The sequence below is a fragment of the Antedon mediterranea genome, chromosome 10 (genome assembly GCF_964355755.1).
Source record: "Antedon mediterranea chromosome 10, ecAntMedi1.1, whole genome shotgun sequence".
In the NCBI taxonomy this organism is placed as follows: domain Eukaryota; kingdom Metazoa; phylum Echinodermata; class Crinoidea; order Comatulida; family Antedonidae; genus Antedon; species Antedon mediterranea.
The window spans coordinates 19094150-19114722 of record NC_092679.1 but is presented as its reverse complement, the minus strand read 5'-3'; the positions used below and the strand labels follow the sequence as shown (position 1 = coordinate 19114722).

Below are 20573 nucleotides of genomic sequence, written 5' to 3'. Positions count from 1 at the left end.
TCGTCTATTAACTTATATAGAATGATCTTGTAATAAATAAATCAAATAATGGTAATGGCTACTGAATTCCGTATTGTGTTAAATTTATTGAATTTTTGTTCGGTTGATGCATGGAGGTATAATACCTCCATGGTTGATGATGGCAAGTCGGAATGGAAGAGACTCAATAATAGGCCTACATTTATTGTTTCAAAAGGTTGCTTCATTTTGGCATGGTATTTAATAATTTAACTTAATCCTATACCATGATGTCATATATTTTATGAATGTTGTACACGACTGATGTCATATTTATTCTAAACATATTGCTTTATCTCCCCCATTTCTTCTAATCTTTCTTTGTATCCAATTTAACGAGATCAGCACTGACTTTCCACAGTCTCTTGGCATCCTCAACGTTCAGAGCTTCAGCAGAGGGCTTCTTCTGTTTACAATCACTAAAAATAGAAAACATTTCAATTCAAATAGCAATATTATTCATTATCATTTGTATAGTCGAAATGGTGTACTGTAGTCTGTCTCGAACTTTCAGGCGTGGCCTATAAGTGAACATCGGCGGAGCTCGCAAACTGTCACCTTACCTGTAGTAGTATCCAGACTCATTTGCTAGGCTCTCTTCAACAGCACAGTGTATTGAGGTCTGCGCACCGTCTTTACAATTCTTTGAAATAAGAATTAGAAATACGTAGAGAATTGGCCGTGCCCATATTGCCAAGTCACGGAAAACTTCGGTCGACACAAATCCAGGATGGAGAGAATAGCAAGTTACACCAGTTCCTAAAAAAAAAAAAAAAAACACATCGTATTTTCATCAATACATACTTTTTTGTGTACTTGGATTTGATTAAAACTATGAAACAAACGACCCGGAACAACAGAAAGATTTAGGTAATTTTATAGATAGTAAATTAAATTTTTGTTCACATATTAATCATGTGTCAAAAGCTAATAGAATGATGGGCTTGATATGGAGAAATTGTAGGTTTATGAATGACGGCAGGGCACTTTTATCTTTATACAAATCTATTATACGTCCTCACTTTCAATATTGTTCCGTTATTTTCAATTCAATTTCTCCATGTCAGGCCCGTCGAACCAACGCTGTTCAACGGAAATTTGTACGATTCATAACTGTGTTAATGTTGCCTTCTACATTGATTCTGTCAGCAATCGTCGAACGATATCTGACGTAATAGACATTTATTGCATATTCCCTTTAGCCGTGTCGACTGTACCAGGAGGGAATTTTCCATAGACTACCATATACATTTAATAATCTAAATAATTTTTATGATAGGCTTGGTTATTTTAAGAGGAAGATTATGTGTTCTCTTCTTGAACAGCCTGCATAACCTGTTTGTATACATTTTAAATTGAAATTGTTTATGGCATGCTGATCTATGTTTTTATATATATTTATACTGTATTTTATTGTAAACCGTTTTTGATGTTGTATTATTTTATGTTTCAAACCTGTTAGAGTGGCGGTAATTATCGCTGTTGGTTTTGAGTGAATAAAATAAAAAAAAACATCCGTACGCGCAGTCGATAGCATCCTCAGAAGTACTGGCTGAAAATAGATATATTAATATAAGCAATTATGGTAGGCCTATTTATTACCTTTTAATCTTCTTGCAAGTTCCTTTGTAAACAAGACATTAGCTAGCTTGCTCTGGCCATATGCAACATGAGTACTAAAACGTTTAGTAGCGTTGACGTCATCAAAGTTGATTTTGGCGCCTGCATGAGCTGTTGACGAAACATTGACAATTCGGCTCGGTGCCGACTTCTTCAGCAAGTCCAGTAAAAGGTTTGTTAGCAGGAATGGTCCAAGGTGATTTGTGCCAAAAGTTAGTTCAAAGCCATCCGATGTTTCATACCGATCGCTCACAAACAACCCTGTAAGAAATTATAATTTTAAGATAATTATAAAAGTGTCTTTATCGTAATAAAAACTATTTGCTATAAACTTACTTGTTGTTTGGAACTACCGTAGTTTTATTTTTACTCGAGGTACCCGAGTCTAGGACTTACTCATTTTCTCCATCTGGACACTATTGAGTAAAAAGTGCGATTTTTAAAGTACTACTCCTCTCTTATTAGTTGTAGTATTGAGCTGGGATTTGGCATGAATATAATACAGGGACATTTCCTCAAATCTATAGAGCCGGATTTTTAAATTTCAAACCGGATGCAGCCATATGACGTCTCGAAGATGGTACCGTATAGCCGTATTTGGTAGCGCGGTTATTGATGTGTATGTGACGTTACATCCGGTCTTATGACGTCATTACAGCTTCTTTCGCTGTACCCCGAGTATTGCACATTCGTGCTTGTTTAGTAATTAGTATGTTACTAATTTTGTTACAAACCTGCGTTGTTAATAAGAATGTCCAGATGTTGTTCGCTCTTAATGATCGAGTCAGCAAATGCCCGAATTGATGCTAGTGAAGCTAGGTCCAACAGTTTGAAAACAACATTCTGATTACCAGTTTTTGTTCTTATTTCCTGTGCTGCATCCTCACCTTTTGCCAAATCACGACATGCTAGAATAACCTTTGCTCCTAGAAATAATACACATTCAGATGATAAGTAATGTTCATCTTGATGTAGGCCTAATGTTAGTAAATTCATTTTTGCAATTACTATACTGAATCTGAATATTTTGTAGTTTGAATGTATGCGATATTTTTGCCATTGTTCTTTGTTTTATAATTTGACTAAATTATGGCCCAAATAGCTGCCCATAGAAAACAAGATAATGATCCTCCCAAGCTAAGTTAGGTATTAATTACAATTCGGTCCTCTGTCGGATTTGCTCAACTGATAATGTGCTTGGAATTAATAGTGGCACTGTGGATTGGTGTTTGATATGCTTCCTTACACATCCCAGGGTCATTAGTTCAAATCTGAATAGCATCATCAATTTCAACACGCCAATACAGTGCCACTACAAAGCCTCATACGAGACTTGGTAAATAGGAAGCACTGCATACAATTGGTTAGATTTAGCCGTGTGCTTGCCGTTGGATGGTGTCGAACAAAGTGAGTTTCTTACCTCGTTTGGCTAGATCTAAAGCTGTCTCTTTGCCTATGCCAGTATTTGCTCCTGTCACTATCACCACCTTACCATTTAATGTTGCATCACTGTAACATTTTCCACCAGCAGAGTACCTCCTAAGCATCATAAAACCGATTCCTACATTAATACAAAAATAACTATTTTATTAAAAAATCGAGGATATAACACAAATGGCATTGTCTTTAAGCATTTCTTCTCCTGGGCTTCCTCCATTTATGAGCAAACTTTGTTAAAGGCTACTGCTCCACTGGCTCTAACCTTTAGTGTGTGGTGCATACACAGCTAGTTACATTATTATTTTTCAATCTAGCACTATTATTTGTAATAAAAGTAATAATAATAACGGAAAACCCGTTCGAGAAATCCTCATCGTATATTTAAAAAATTATCGATTTTGAATTCTATCGGAAATCTGGAGCCAGAAAAAGATGGTATTAAATATAAAATAAAGAATGTAAAATAAAAGAGCACATACCAACAGCGGCTATTGATACAAGGGGAACATAGTTCGTTTTTAAGAGTTCCACTACTCGATCAAAATCCATATTTTAAAAATCTACAGTTGTGATAAAAAAAAATGTCCCCAAATAGGTAATCAATATCTAGGCCTACGTCAGCTCTAGTAGAATCGGACTTCAACACTGCCGCTTTCGGTTGCAAGTCGCATCACTTATACCAATATCTTATCTGTTTACTTTACTTATAGTCATGTTTGCGTTCTTTTAGAACAAAGTTCAAAGCAACGTTAGGTCAAATTCAGTAGAATATATTTTATTGAAATAATAGAGTGTGTCTTCTGTGAGGCATACTGCTCTTGAAAGTGCGAGACTTTCCATTTCGCAATACGTTATTTCATTTTATTTCAGTTCATTCAGTTTTACGTACAATCTATATATTGTATAATGTGTGATATTATTTTATTAGAGACCTATCCTAAACTATAATATAATTATGAATAGGCTAAATAGAAAATGCACTAAATTACCATCATCAGTGAAGTTTTGTTGAGACCACTATTCACGGGTGGATATACCATAATTTAAGTTATTGCAAATATATAATACTTTCTTTAAAAGTAATTTTAAAAGTTAATATTCATATAAAAATGGGGCTACCCTAACTATACATTATGTATTATTTATGTACACAAGTTAAAACAGTGTACTGAATAAATTTACAAATTATATTATACTCATTTTAAATGGTATGGGGAGCAAAACAGTACTCTATTAAAGTATTATACTATAAAGCATCATTCTACAAATATTGTGCCGTAAAGGCATTCAAACCACGCAGTTGATTGAAAAGACATGTTCCGTACACATGTTATTATGTTCTCGTATACCCTTTCTTGCTTGCCTTCTATACCAAATATTCAACAACGGTAATATCTATATGTTGTACTGAATAAATTTACAAATTATATTATACTCATTTTAAATGGTATGGGGAGCAAAACAGTACTCTATTAAAGTATTATACTATAAAGCATCATTCTACAAATATTGTGCCGTAAAGGCATTCAAACCACGCAGTTGATTGAAAAGACATGTTCCGTACACATGTTATTATGTTCTCGTATACCCTTTCTTGCTTGCCTTCTATACCAAATATTCAACAACAGTAATATCTATATGTTGTACTGTAACACGGGAAATTTCCCAAATTTAATCTTGTTTAATATCTAATTTAACCATCTCAGCACTGACTTTCCATAGTTTCTTGGCGGCAACCATATCCTGCGCTGCCTTGGATGGTTTCTTCTGTTTACAATCACTAAACAAAACGAAATTCACAATATGAAATTACCTTAATATTTTAATAAAAACGTATTTAAATGTAAAGTGAAGTATAGGCCTATCGTAAAAACATGCGAGAGTCAAAGAAGTCAGCACAACACCAAGGAGACTCAAATTATTATTCCGCTTGTATAAGCAGATGCCATAGGCCACCTGAGACAGCATCGTACGACGAGGCCCGACGAAACGTCTTGACTCGTCGGTGTTGTTTGAGTTAATACCCGACGTGACGAGTCGTCTTGCGATACCGTCGGGCGTTGTCGTCGCGGGATGTTTATTTTCTCCCGACGATTGGCCCTCGTCTGTCTAAGTGAGCCTTACTCGCGCCTTGATCATGGCATGTTCCTCACGACCGAATGGACAGAAACTATCTTCACTCTTAACGTTGTACGGTGAAGTAGCACACACAACCTCCTTTGAATAGTAGTGAATATAGTACGTAACATGGACATAGATTTGAAGTTTATTTATTTGGATAGATTTACTAATTTTGCAAGATCACAATGGATACGTTTCTATAACGTCACGGGTTATGTGAACAACCAACCTACCAGTAGTAATATCCAGACTCATTTGCTAGACTCTCTTCAACAGCACAGTGTATTGTGGTCTGCGCACCGTCTTTACAATTCTTGGAGATTAGAAGCAGAATCACATTGAGCAATGGCTTAAGCAACAGTGGCATGCTACGGAAGACGTCTGTTGCTACGAAGCCTGGATGAAGCGAGTAGCAAGTTACGCCTGTTCCTGTAAATGAATAAGTTAAAACGATTTAAGTTTGATGAGCACTTTTTATGTATGTATTGGTCTGCTGGTTATGAACTGTTTCATGACATCTTCCGCGTTTCATGAAATATTTTTTGCGTTTATGAAACTGAACAAATTTAGATATACAGACCGAGAGAACCGGCTGCGTGTATGCGCATACGACATTCAACCAAGCGTAAAATTAACCCTTTGGACAAAATGAAATGCATCCTAGATGAATCGAACTTAAGATCAGACTAATAATAACATGTGAATTACCTTTTAATCTTTCTGCAAGTTCCTTTGTAAAGAGAATATTTGCTAGTTTACTTCGGCAATAAGCAGCTACAGGTTCAAAAGATTCCGTAGAGTTAATGTCATCAAAGTTAATGTTAGCCTCAGCGTGACCCGAAGAGGAAACATTGACAATTCGGCTTGGTGCCGACTTCTTCAGCAAGTCCAGTAAAAGGTTTGTTAGCAAGAATGGTCCAAGGTGATTTGTACCAAAAACTTGTTCGAAGCCATCTGATGTTTCTCGGCGACTATCAGAATAGAAATAAAATAACCCTGAAAATAAAATGTGTGCATAATACTAAATAGTAATAACCATGTTGAGTGTCGATAGGGTAGAGCTGTTTCGCAATAAATATACAGTTTAAAGATCCCTCGAAATTACGTTTCCATGAACATTTTATTATCTAAACTTATTCAATTTGTGGCGTAGAGGATTTCAGATTTTGCGACGAAGAACAAATTTAGGCTATGTCATTGTCAATGTGTCAACAACCAAAAATATGTCGAGGTGGGGGAGCATTTACCCGCCGCATGCGCATAATGAATTAACATAACTTTTTTAGGTCGCCCGTCGTCGCAAATGCAAAGCATGTAGGTTAGTATTTTCTGATTTTTTTTGTATTCGAGACACCAAATGCTAAACAGGTTTTCTTTTACTTGATTGTGTAATCCTGTATAAATATTTTATGCCACCTTTGATGGTCCGTTTAAATGTAGGGTGAAGTATGCTGACCAGTACAAACCTGCGTTGTTAATAAGAATATCCAGGTGTGGTTCACTCTTAATTATCGAATCAGCAAATGCCCGTATAGATGCTAGTGAAGCTAGGTCCAACGTCTTCACCACGACATTGCGACTACCAGTTTTCCTTCTTATCTCCTCCGCTGCATCTTCACCCTTTTCCAAATTGCGACAAGCTAGAATTACTTTTGCTCCTAGAAATAATATAAAGACATTAAATCATTGGATTGACAGTACAGGATAACGATCTATTACCGGACTAAAGAAAACAAGAACATTGAAAGGCTTAAAAGCGTGCGACAGATACCGTACAATGAACAGTAATTATTTTACACTACTTGCTTCTTTTCTAAATGTTTTACTGGTGTCCTGACCGGCGCCCCGTAAGTATGATAATTCGATACCGGTGGTACATAGGCCTATGCCGTTGGTTCGTTTTTGTTCACTTAAAATGACCTGGGAATATTATAATTGATGCTTTGAAATTCGTATATTTGCTGTGTCGTCCGCATGAAATCACCCGGACAATGTAGTGTATTTATTTTTGCCGTTGAAAATGTATTCATTCAAAAACGTTATTGATAGGTAATTTTGTATTTTAATAGAGTTAATCACTTCTGCAGACAAAAAAAAAAATGTTTTCATATTCATAACAAAATAGGTCTAAACGGTTATTCAACTCGGCTGGCAGCCAATTTTACTATTTTTTGCTTTAGGCCTAAGTTCACTATCATATTACGCGTCTTACCTCGTCTGGCTAGATCTAAAGCCGTCTCCTTGCCTATGCCTGTATTCGCTCCTGTCACTATCACCACCTTACTATTTAATGTTGCATCACTGTAACATTTCCCACCAGATGAGTACCTCCTAAGCATCAGCAAACCGATTCCTAAAAAATTATGTAGGAATTGCATGTGTTTCTAATGTTAATCGGACGGTCCAGTGGCCGTATTCATCAATCACACCAATATTAAGTATAATTTAACTTTAACTCAATAAATATTTTAATATTTCCCTTAAATTGTATTCACTGAGATAGATTCAATTTTAAGGGTGTTTCTCTTAGCCCCGATGTGAATGGTGAATACGGCCACATGATTAGGAAGTAGGCCTATAACACGATCGGCCTTTGGTTAACGTTTAGTTTAGCAAGGGATTGTATGGAAGACGAGTATTAAATTACAATCAATTTTAGTCATATCATATAGGCCTTCTGCAAACCGGCGTGAAGTTGGTTACTTATTCCTTATTCGATATTCAATTTTTTTTGTGAAGTTGGATCCTTATTCGACATTCACATTCACATGTATGGGGCGCAATATGTGTAATATTTTAATTAAATAATTTTATACTTACGGCTTAGATTAATTAGGGCTATGATTTATAGGGCTATAACTTCGTTATAAACGGCATGGACCGGGATGACGATACATGGGTTCGGGCTAGTAGGGTCCAGTGGTTTCAGAAAAAAACCACTTGCCCCGGTCCATGCCGTCTAGCTGTCATTTTACGCCATTTTAAAACCTTACTACAATTTAACGTTTTTTAAAATAAAAAATGCAATATAACCGGATGATTTATAGGGCTATAATTATGTGATAAACGGCATGGATCGGGATGACGATACATGGATTGGGGCAAGTAGGGTCCAGTCAATTCAGAAAAATACCACTTGCCCCGGTCCATGCCGTCTAGCTGCCATTTTACGCCATTTTAAAACGTTACCACAATTTAAGTTTTTTTTATAAAAAATGCAATATAACCGTATGATTTATAGGGCTATAATTACGTTATAAACGGCATGGACCGGGATGACGATACATGGGTTGGGGCTAGTAGGGTCCTGTCGTTTCAGAAAAATACCACTTGCCTCGGTCCATGCCGTCTAGCTGTCATTTTACGCCATTTTAAAACGTTACTACAATTTAACGTTTTTTTAAATAAAAAATGCAATATAACCGAATGATTTATAGGGCTATAATTACGTTATAAACGGCATGGACCGGGATGACGATACATGGGTTGGGGCTAGTAGGGTCCCGTAGTTTTAAAAAAATACCACTTGACCCGGTCCATGCCGTCTAGCTGCCATTTGACGCCATTTTAAAACCTTACTACAATTTCACGTTTTTATAAAAATTGCAATATAACCGGATGAAATATAGGGCTATAATTACGTTATAAACGCCATGGACCGGGATGACGATACATGGGTTGGGGCGATTAGGGTCCAGTTATTTCAGAAAAATACCTCTTACCCCGGTCCATGCCGTCTAGCTGTCATTTTACGCCATTTTAAAATGTTACTACAATTTAAGGTTTTCATAAAAAATGCAATGTAAACGTATGATTTATAGGGCTATAATTACGTTATAAACGGCATGGACCGGGATGACGATACATGGGTTGGAGCAAGTAGGGTCCAGTCAATTCAGAAAAATACCACTTGCCCCGGTCCATGCCGTCTAGCTATCATGTTACGCCATTTTAAAACGTTACTACAATTTAACGTTTTTTTTTATAAAAAATGCACTATAAACGTATGATTTATAGGGCTATAATTACGTTATAAACGGCATGGACCGGGATGACGATACATGGGTTGGGACGAGTAGGGTCTAGTCATTTTGGAAAAATACCACTTGCCCCGGTCCATGCCGTCTAGCTGTCATTTTACTCCATTTTAAAACGTTACTACAATTTAACGTTTTTAAAATAAAAAATGCAATATAAACGCATGTTATAATAGGGCTATAATTACGTTATAAACGGCATGGACCAGGATGACGATAAATGGGTTGGGGCGAGTAGGGTCCAGTCATTTCAGAAAAATACGACTTGCCCCGGTCCATGCCGTCTAGCTGTCATTTTACGACATTTTAAAACGTTACTACAATTTAAGTTTTTTTAAATAAAAAATGCAATATAACCGAATGATTTATAGGGCTATAATTACGTTATAAACGGCATGGACCGGGATGACGATACATGGGTTGGGGCTAGTAGGGTCCAGTGGTGTCAGAAAAATACCACTTGACCCGGTCCATGCCGTCTAGCTGCCATTTTACGCCATTTTAAAACGTTACTACAATTTAACATTTTTTTTTATAAAAAATGCAATATAACCGAATGATTTATAGGGCTATAATTACGTTATAAACGGCATGGACCGGGATGACGATACATGGGTTGGGGCTAGTATGGTCCATTCGTTTTAGAAAAATACCACTTGCCCCGGTCCATGCCGTCTAGCTGTCATTTTACGCCATTTTAAAAACGTTACTACAATTTAACGTTTTTAAAATAAAAAGTGCAATATAAACGCATGATATAATAGGGCTATAATTACGTTATAAACGGCATGGACCGGGATGACGATACATGGGTTGGGGCTAGTATGGTCCAGTCATTTCAGAAAAGTACGACTTGCCCCGGTCCATGCCGTCTAGCTGTCATTTTACGACATTTTAAAACGTTACTACAATTGAAGTTTTTTTAAATAAAAAATGCAATATAACCGAATGATTTATAGGGCTATAATTACGTTATAAACGGCATGGACCGGGATAACGATACATGGGTTGGGGCTAGTAGGGTCCAGTCGTTTCAGAAAAATACCACTTGACCCGGTCCATGCCGTCTAGCGGCCATTTCACGCCATTTTAAAACGTTACTACAATTTAACCTTTTTATAAAAAATGCAATATAACCGGATGATATATAGGGCTATAATTATGTTATAAACGGCATGTACCGGGATGACGATACATGGGTTGGTGCGAGTAGGGTCCAGTCATTATAGAAAAGTACCACTTGCCCCGGTCCATGCCGTCTACCTGTCATTTTACGCCATTTTAAAACGTTACTACAATTTAACGTTTTTAAAAATAAAAAATGCACTATAAACGTATGATTTATAGGGCTATAATTACGTTATAAACGGCATGGACCGGGATGACGATGCATGGGTTGGGACGAGTAGGGTCTAGTCATTTCGGAAAAATACCACTTGACCCGGTCCATGCCGTCTAGCTGTCATTTTACGCCATTTTAAAACGTTACTACAATTTAACGATTTTTAAACTAAAAAATGCAATATAAACGTATGATTTATAGGGCTATAATTACGTTATAAACGGCATGGACCGGGATGACGATACATGGGTTGGGGCTCGGATGGTCCAGTAGTCATTTCAGAAAAATATGACTTGCCTCGGTCCATGCCGTCTAGCTGTCATTTTACGCCATTTTAAAACGTTACTACAATAATAATAATGACGTTTTAAAATGGCGTAAAATGGCAGCTAGACGGTATGGACCGGGACAAGTGGTATGTTTCTGTAATGACTGGACCCTACTCGCCTCATCCCATGTATCGTCATCCCGGTCCATGCCGTTTATAACGTAATTATAGCCCTATATACCATCCGGTTATATTGCATTTTTTATAAAAAAATTAAATTGTAGTAACGTTTTAAAATGGCGTAAAATGGCAGCTAGACGGCATGGACCGGGTCAAGTGGTATTTTTCTGAAACGACTGAACCCTACTCGCCCCAACCCATGTATCGTCATCCCGGTCCATGCCGTTTATAACGTAATTATAGCCCTATAAGTCATTCGGTTATATTGCATTTTTTATTTAAAAAAACTTTAATTGCAGTAACGTTTCAAAATGTCGTAAAATGACAGCTAGACGGCATGAACCGGGGCAAGTCGTATTTTTCTGAAATGACTGGAACCTACTCGCCCCAACCCATGTATCGTCATCCCGGTCCATGCCGTTTATAACGTAATTATAGCCCTATTATATCATGCGTTTATATTGCATTTTTTATTTTAAAAACGTTAAATTGTAGTAACGTTTTAAAATGGAGTAAAATGACAGCTAGACGGCATGGACCGGGTCAAGTGGTATTTTTCTGAAACGACTGGACCCTACTAGCCCCAACCCATGTATCCTCATCCCGGTCCATGCCGTTTATAACGTAATTATAGCCCTATAAATCATTCGGTTATATTGCATTTTTTATAAAAAAAACCGTTAAATTGTAGTAACGTTTTAAAATGGCGTAAAATGATAGCTAGACGGCATGGACCGGGTAAAGTAATATTTTTCTGAATTGACTGGACCCTACTTGCCCCAACCCATGTATCGTCATCCCGGTCCATGCCGTTTATAACGTAATTATAGCCCTATAAATCATATGTTTACATTGCATTTTTTATGAAAACCTTAAATTGTAGTAACGTTTTAAAATGGAGTAAAATGACAGCTAGACGGCATGGACCGGGGCAAGTGGTATTTTTCCGAAATGACTAGACCCTACTCGTCCCAACCCATGCATCATCATCCCGGTCCATGCCGTTTATAACGTAATTATAGCCCTATAAATCATACGTTTATAGTGCATTTTTTATTGTTAAAAACGTTAAATTGTAGTAACGTTTTAAAATGGCGTAAAATGACAGCTAGACGGCATGGACCGGGGCAAGTGGTACTTTTCTATAATAACTGGACCCTACTCGCACCAACCCATGTATCGTCATCCCGGTCCATGCCGTTTATAAGGTAATTATAGCCCTATATATCATCCGGTTATATTGCATTTTTTATAAAAAAAGTTAAATTGTAGTAACGTTTTAAAATGGCGTGAAATGGCCGCTAGACGGCATGGACTGGGTCAAGTGGTATTTTTCTGAAACGACTGGACCTTACTAGCCCCAACCCATGTATCGTTATCCCGGTCCATGCCGTTTATAACGTAATTATAGCCCTATAAATCATTCGGTTATATTGCATTTTTTATAAAAAAGTTAAATTGTAGTAACGTTTTAAAATGGCGTGAAATGGCCGCTAGACGGCATGGACCGGGTCAAGTGGTATTTTTCTGACACGACTGGATCCTACTAGCTCCAACCCATGTATCGTTATCCCGGTCCATGCCGTTTATAACGTAATTATAGCCCTATAAATCATTCGGTTAAATTGCATTTTTTATAAAAAAATTAAATTGTAGTAACGTTTTAAAATGGCGTAAAATGGCAGCTAGACGGCATGGACCGGGTCAAGTGGTATTTTTCTGAATTGACTGGACCCTACTTGCCCCAACCCATGTATCGTCATCCCGGTCCATGCCGTTTATAACGTAATTATAGCCCTATAAATCATATGTTTACATTGCATTTTTTATGAAAACCTTAAATTGTAGTAACGTTTTAAAATGGCGTAAAATGACAGCTAGACGGCATGGACCGGGGTAAGAGGTATTTTTCTTAAATGACTGGACCCTACTCGCCCCAACCCATGTACCGTCATCCCGGTCCATGCCGTTTATAACGTAATTATAGCCCTATATTTCATCAGGTTATATTGCATTTTTTATAAAAACGTTAAATTGTAGTAAGGTTTTAAAATGGCGTGAAATGGCAGCTAGACGGCATGGACCGGGTCAAGTGGTATTTTTCTGAAACTACTGGACCCTACTAGCCCCAACCCATGTATCGTCATCCCGGTCCATGCCGTTTATAACGTAATTATAGCCCTATAAGTCATTCGGTTATATTGCATTTTTTATTTAAAAAAACTTTAATTGTAGTAACATTTCAAAATGTCGTAAAATGACAGCTAGACGGCATGAACCGGGGCAAGTCGTATTTTTCTGAAATGACTGGAACCTACTCGCCCCAACCCATGTATCGTCATCCCGGTCCATGCCGTTTATAACGTAATTATAGCCCTATTATATCATGCGTTTATATTGCATTTTTTATTTTAAAAACGTTAAATTGTAGTAACGTTTTAAAATGGAGTAAAATGACAGCTAGACGGCATGGACCGGGTCAAGTGGTATTTTTCTAAAACGACTGGACCCTACTAGCCCCAACCCATGTATCCTCATCCCGGTCCATGCCGTTTATAACGTAATTATAGCCCTATAAATCATTCGGTTATATTGCATTTTTTATAAAAAAAACCGTTAAATTGTAGTAACGTTTTAAAATGGCGTAAAATGATAGCTAGACGGCATGGACCGGGTAAAGTAATATTTTTCTGAATTGACTGGACCCTACTTGCCCCAACCCATGTATCGTCATCCCGGTCCATGCCGTTTATAACGTAATTATAGCCCTATAAGTCATTCGGTTATATTGCATTTTTTATTTAAAAAAACTTTAATTGTAGTAACGTTTCAAAATGTCGTAAAATGACAGCTAGACGGCATGAACCGGGGCAAGTCGTATTTTTCTGAAATGACTGGAACCTACTCGCCCCAACCCATGTATCGTCATCCCGGTCCATGCCGTTTATAACGTAATTATAGCCCTATTATATCATGCGTTTATATTGCATTTTTTATTTTAAAAACGTTAAATTGTAGTAACGTTTTAAAATGAAGTAAAATGACAGCTAGACGGCATGGACCGGGTCAAGTGGTATTTTTCTGAAACGACTGGACCCTACTAGCCCCAACCCATGTATCCTCATCCCGGTCCATGCCGTTTATAACGTAATTATAGCCCTATAAATCATTCGGTTATATTGCATTTTTTATAAAAAAAAACCGTTAAATTGTAGTAACGTTTTAAAATGGCGTAAAATGATAGCTAGACGGCATGGACCGGGTAAAGTAATATTTTTCTGAATTGACTGGACCCTACTTGCCCCAACCCATGTATCGTCATCCCGGTCCATGCCGTTTATAACGTAATTATAGCCCTATAAATCATATGTTTACATTGCATTTTTTATGAAAACCTTAAATTGTAGTAACGTTTTAAAATGGAGTAAAATGACAGCTAGACGGCATGGACCGGGGCAAGTGGTATTTTTCCGAAATGACTAGACCCTACTCGTCCCAACCCATGCATCATCATCCCGGTCCATGCCGTTTATAACGTAATTATAGCCCTATAAATCATACGTTTATAGTGCATTTTTTATTGTTAAAAACGTTAAATTGTAGTAACGTTTTAAAATGGCGTAAAATGACAGCTAGACGGCATGGACCGGGGCAAGTGGTACTTTTCTATAATAACTGGACCCTACTCGCACCAACCCATGTATCGTCATCCCGGTCCATGCCGTTTATAAGGTAATTATAGCCCTATATATCATCCGGTTATATTGCATTTTTTATAAAAAAAGTTAAATTGTAGTAACGTTTTAAAATGGCGTGAAATGGCCGCTAGACGGCATGGACTGGGTCAAGTGGTATTTTTCTGAAACGACTGGACCTTACTAGCCCCAACCCATGTATCGTTATCCCGGTCCATGCCGTTTATAACGTAATTATAGCCCTATAAATCATTCGGTTATATTGCATTTTTTATAAAAAAGTTAAATTGTAGTAACGTTTTAAAATGGCGTGAAATGGCCGCTAGACGGCATGGACCGGGTCAAGTGGTATTTTTCTGACACGACTGGATCCTACTAGCTCCAACCCATGTATCGTTATCCCGGTCCATGCCGTTTATAACGTAATTATAGCCCTATAAATCATTCGGTTAAATTGCATTTTTTATAAAAAAATTAAATTGTAGTAACGTTTTAAAATGGCGTAAAATGGCAGCTAGACGGCATGGACCGGGTCAAGTGGTATTTTTCTGAATTGACTGGACCCTACTTGCCCCAACCCATGTATCGTCATCCCGGTCCATGCCGTTTATAACGTAATTATAGCCCTATAAATCATATGTTTACATTGCATTTTTTATGAAAACCTTAAATTGTAGTAACGTTTTAAAATGGCGTAAAATGACAGCTAGACGGCATGGACCGGGGTAAGAGGTATTTTTCTTAAATGACTGGACCCTACTCGCCCCAACCCATGTACCGTCATCCCGGTCCATGCCGTTTATAACGTAATTATAGCCCTATATTTCATCAGGTTATATTGCATTTTTTATAAAAACGTTAAATTGTAGTAAGGTTTTAAAATGGCGTGAAATGGCAGCTAGACGGCATGGACCGGGTCAAGTGGTATTTTTCTGAAACTACTGGACCCTACTAGCCCCAACCCATGTATCGTCATCCCGGTCCATGCCGTTTATAACGTAATTATAGCCCTATAAGTCATTCGGTTATATTGCATTTTTTATTTAAAAAAACTTTAATTGTAGTAACATTTCAAAATGTCGTAAAATGACAGCTAGACGGCATGAACCGGGGCAAGTCGTATTTTTCTGAAATGACTGGAACCTACTCGCCCCAACCCATGTATCGTCATCCCGGTCCATGCCGTTTATAACGTAATTATAGCCCTATTATATCATGCGTTTATATTGCATTTTTTATTTTAAAAACGTTAAATTGTAGTAACGTTTTAAAATGGAGTAAAATGACAGCTAGACGGCATGGACCGGGTCAAGTGGTATTTTTCTAAAACGACTGGACCCTACTAGCCCCAACCCATGTATCCTCATCCCGGTCCATGCCGTTTATAACGTAATTATAGCCCTATAAATCATTCGGTTATATTGCATTTTTTATAAAAAAAACCGTTAAATTGTAGTAACGTTTTAAAATGGCGTAAAATGATAGCTAGACGGCATGGACCGGGTAAAGTAATATTTTTCTGAATTGACTGGACCCTACTTGCCCCAACCCATGTATCGTCATCCCGGTCCATGCCGTTTATAACGTAATTATAGCCCTATAAGTCATTCGGTTATATTGCATTTTTTATTTAAAAAAACTTTAATTGTAGTAACGTTTCAAAATGTCGTAAAATGACAGCTAGACGGCATGAACCGGGGCAAGTCGTATTTTTCTGAAATGACTGGAACCTACTCGCCCCAACCCATGTATCGTCATCCCGGTCCATGCCGTTTATAACGTAATTATAGCCCTATTATATCATGCGTTTATATTGCATTTTTTATTTTAAAAACGTTAAATTGTAGTAACGTTTTAAAATGAAGTAAAATGACAGCTAGACGGCATGGACCGGGTCAAGTGGTATTTTTCTGAAACGACTGGACCCTACTAGCCCCAACCCATGTATCCTCATCCCGGTCCATGCCGTTTATAACGTAATTATAGCCCTATAAATCATTCGGTTATATTGCATTTTTTATAAAAAAAAACCGTTAAATTGTAGTAACGTTTTAAAATGGCGTAAAATGATAGCTAGACGGCATGGACCGGGTAAAGTAATATTTTTCTGAATTGACTGGACCCTACTTGCCCCAACCCATGTATCGTCATCCCGGTCCATGCCGTTTATAACGTAATTATAGCCCTATAAATCATATGTTTACATTGCATTTTTTATGAAAACCTTAAATTGTAGTAACGTTTTAAAATGGAGTAAAATGACAGCTAGACGGCATGGACCGGGGCAAGTGGTATTTTTCCGAAATGACTAGACCCTACTCGTCCCAACCCATGCATCATCATCCCGGTCCATGCCGTTTATAACGTAATTATAGCCCTATAAATCATACGTTTATAGTGCATTTTTTATTGTTAAAAACGTTAAATTGTAGTAACGTTTTAAAATGGCGTAAAATGACAGCTAGACGGCATGGACCGGGGCAAGTGGTACTTTTCTATAATAACTGGACCCTACTCGCACCAACCCATGTATCGTCATCCCGGTCCATGCCGTTTATAAGGTAATTATAGCCCTATATATCATCCGGTTATATTGCATTTTTTATAAAAAAAGTTAAATTGTAGTAACGTTTTAAAATGGCGTGAAATGGCCGCTAGACGGCATGGACCGGGTCAAGTGGTATTTTTCTGAAACGACTGGACCTTACTAGCCCCAACCCATGTATCGTTATCCCGGTCCATGCCGTTTATAACGTAATTATAGCCCTATAAATCATTCGGTTATATTGCATTTTTTATAAAAAAGTTAAATTGTAGTAACGTTTTAAAATGGCGTGAAATGGCCGCTAGACGGCATGGACCGGGTCAAGTGGTATTTTTCTGACACGACTGGATCCTACTAGCCCCAACCCATGTATCGTTATCCCGGTCCATGCCGTTTATAACGTAATTATAGCCCTATAAACCATTCGGTTAAATTGCATTTTTTATAAAAAAATTAAATTGTAGTAACGTTTTAAAATGGCGTAAAATGGCAGCTAGACGGCATGGACCGGGGCAAGTGGTATTTTTCTGAATTGACTGGACCCTACTTGCCCCAACCCATGTATCGTCATCCCGGTACATGCCGTTTATAACGTAATTATAGCCCTATAAATCATATGTTTACATTGCATTTTTTATGAAAACCTTAAATTGTAGTAACGTTTTAAAATGGCGTAAAATGACTGCTAGACGGCATGGACCGGGGCAAGTGGTATTTTTCTGAATTGACTGGACCCTACTAGCCCCAACCCATGTATCGTCATCCCGGTCCATGCCGTTTATAACGTAATTATAGCCCTAATCATTCGGTTATATTCCATTTTTATAAAAAAAAACGTTAAATTGTAGTAACGTTTTAAAATGGCGTAAAATGATAGCTAGACGGCATGGACCGGGGCAAGTGGTATTTTTCTGAATTGACTGGACCCTACTTGCCCCAACCCATGTATCGTCATCCCGGTCCATGCCGTTTATAACGTAATTACAGCCCTATAAATCATATGTTTACATTGCATTTTTTATGAAAACCTTAAATTGTAGTAACGTTTTAAAATGGCGTAAAATGACAGCTAGACGGCATGGACCGGGTCAAGTGGTATTTTTCTGAAACTACTGGACCCTACTAGCCCCAACCCATGTATCGTCATCCCGGTCCATGCCGTTTATAACGTAATTATATCCCTATAAATTATTCGGTTATATTGCATTTTTTATAAAAAAAAAACATTAAATTGTAGTAACGTTTTAAAATGGCGTAAAATGATAGCTAGACGGCATGGACCGGGGCAAGTGGTATTTTTCTGAATTGACTGGACCCTTCTTGCCCCAACCCATGTATCGTCATCCCGGTACATGCCGTTTATAACGTAATTACAGCCCTATATATCATCCGGTTATATTGCATTTTTTATAAAAACGTTAAATTGTAGTAAGGTTTTAAAATGGCGTGAAATGGCAGCTATACGGCATGGACCGGGTCAAGTGGTATTTTTCTGAAACTACTGGACCCTACTAGCCCCAACCCATGTATCGTCATCCCGGTCCATGCCGTTTATAACGTAATTATAGCCCTATAAATCATTCGGTTATATTGCATTTTTTATAAAAAAAACCGTTAAATTGTAGTAACGTTTTAAAATGGCGTAAAATGATAGCTAGACAGCATGGACCGGGGCAAGTGGTATTTTTCTGAATTGACTGGACCCTACTTGCCCCAACCCATGTATCGTCATCCCGGTCCATGCCGTTTATAACGTAATTATAGCCCTATAAATCATACGTTTACATTGCATTTTTTATGAAAACCTTAAATTGTAGTAACGTTTTACAATGGCGTAAAATGACAGCTAGACGGCATGGACCGGGGTAAGAGGTATTTTTCTGAAATAACTGGACCCTACTCGCCCCAACCCATGTATCGTCATCCCGGTCCATGCCGTTTATAACGTAATTATAGCCCTATATTTCATCCGGTTATTTTGCAATTTTTATAAAAACGTGAAATTGTAGTAAGGTTTTAAAATGGCGTGAAATGGCAGCTAGACGGCATGGACCGGGTCAAGTGGTATTTTTTTTAAACTACTGGACCCTACTAGTCCCAACCCATGTATCGTCATCCCGGTCCATGCCGTTTATAACGTATTTATAGCCCTATAAATCATTCGGTTATATTGCATTTTTTATTTTTAAAAATTAAATTGTAGGACCGGTAACGTTTTAAAATGGCGTAAAATGACAGCTAGACGGCATGGACCGGGGCAAGTGGTATTTTTCTGAAATGACTGGACCCTACTCGCCCCAACCCATGTATCGTCATTCCGGTCCATGCCGTTTATAACGTAATTATAGCCCTATATATCATCCTGTTATATTGAATTTTTTATTTAAAAAAACGTTAAATTGTAGTAACGTTTTAAAATGGCTTAAAATGACAACTAGACGGCATGGACCGGGGCAAGTGGTATTTTTCTGAAACGACTGGACCCTACTAGCCCGAACCCATGTATCGTCATCCCGGTCCATGCCGTTTACAACGAAGTTATAGCCCTATAAATCATAGCCCTACTTAATCTAAGCCGTAAGTATAAAATCATTTAATTAAAATATTACACATATTGCGCCCCATACATGTGAATGTGAATGTCGAATAAGGATCCAACTTCACAAAAAAAATTGAATATCGAATAAGGAATAAGTAACCAACTTCACGCCGGTCTTCTGCAACCTTTAACACCGTTTCTTTGTCATGAATATTGGAAACATAAATAAATAGCGATGGTTAGAGTACACTAACTAAGTATGAGTGTACGAAGTCTCTCTATCTAAATTTAAAAAATTATAAATATAACATACCGACAGCTGCAGCTGATGTAATGGGGATATAATTCGTCTTTAGGAACTCTGTTATTTGATCGCTCATAATTACACTTTAATGTTCCTATGCGGCATGCAATGTCTCCCGTTCTTGTATTCGTATGTGCGTGAACCATTGACCCCAATTATAAATATTGGTAATTTTTGTTATATTGCCCTCAACTTGCAATATTAACTGCATGTCATACCATGTTAATCAGTATGATTTCTTTAGAACGCACCACCGTTTTTTGTTCGTAATAAAATAGACGATTTCCAAAAAATCCCTTTCAGCTGAAGTATAGGTATGACATGGCATTTGTGCCAAAATACTGTATCTTCTTTTTTAAACGAATATTACCGAAGCCAAATCGTAAGATCTCCTTTATCGATTTATACAACCTCGTCATTTAAAACGTATATTTTTCACCATGATACTGGGTAAAAATGGAAGT

The 20573-nt window shown here is 37.5% G+C and overlaps 1 protein-coding gene across 1 annotated transcript; it reads right to left on the bottom strand.

Annotated features, from left to right (window-relative positions):
• Positions 1-78: 78 nt before the first annotated feature.
• Positions 79-20331, bottom strand: LOC140061295 (uncharacterized). Its single transcript, XM_072107804.1, has 12 exons — positions 20119-20331; positions 7412-7552; positions 6666-6857; positions 5908-6195; positions 5433-5628; positions 4752-4858; positions 3558-3566; positions 3059-3199; positions 2373-2564; positions 1621-1899; positions 582-777; positions 79-437 (listed from the first exon to the last, which is right to left on the bottom strand). The coding sequence occupies exons 1-12, from the start codon at positions 20183-20185 to the stop codon at positions 329-331; spliced, it is 1917 nt and encodes a 638-aa protein (XP_071963905.1). The 5' UTR covers positions 20186-20331; the 3' UTR covers positions 79-328.
• Between the last annotated feature and the right edge of the window lie 242 nt (positions 20332-20573).

Excerpts from the sequence above, each read along its gene's own strand:
- LOC140061295 (XM_072107804.1), bottom strand. The coding sequence starts at position 20,185 with ATGAGCGATCAAATAACAGAGTTCCTAAAGACGAATTATATCCCCATT. Across the intron at positions 6,858-7,411 it reads TTTAGATCTAGCCAGACGAG|GAGCAAAAGTAATTCTAGCT; the intron begins GTAAGACGCGTA and ends TATTATTTCTAG. Across the intron at positions 4,859-5,432 it reads GAGTCTGGATATTACTACTG|TGATTGTAAACAGAAGAAAC; the intron begins GTAGGTTGGTTG and ends CGTTTTGTTTAG.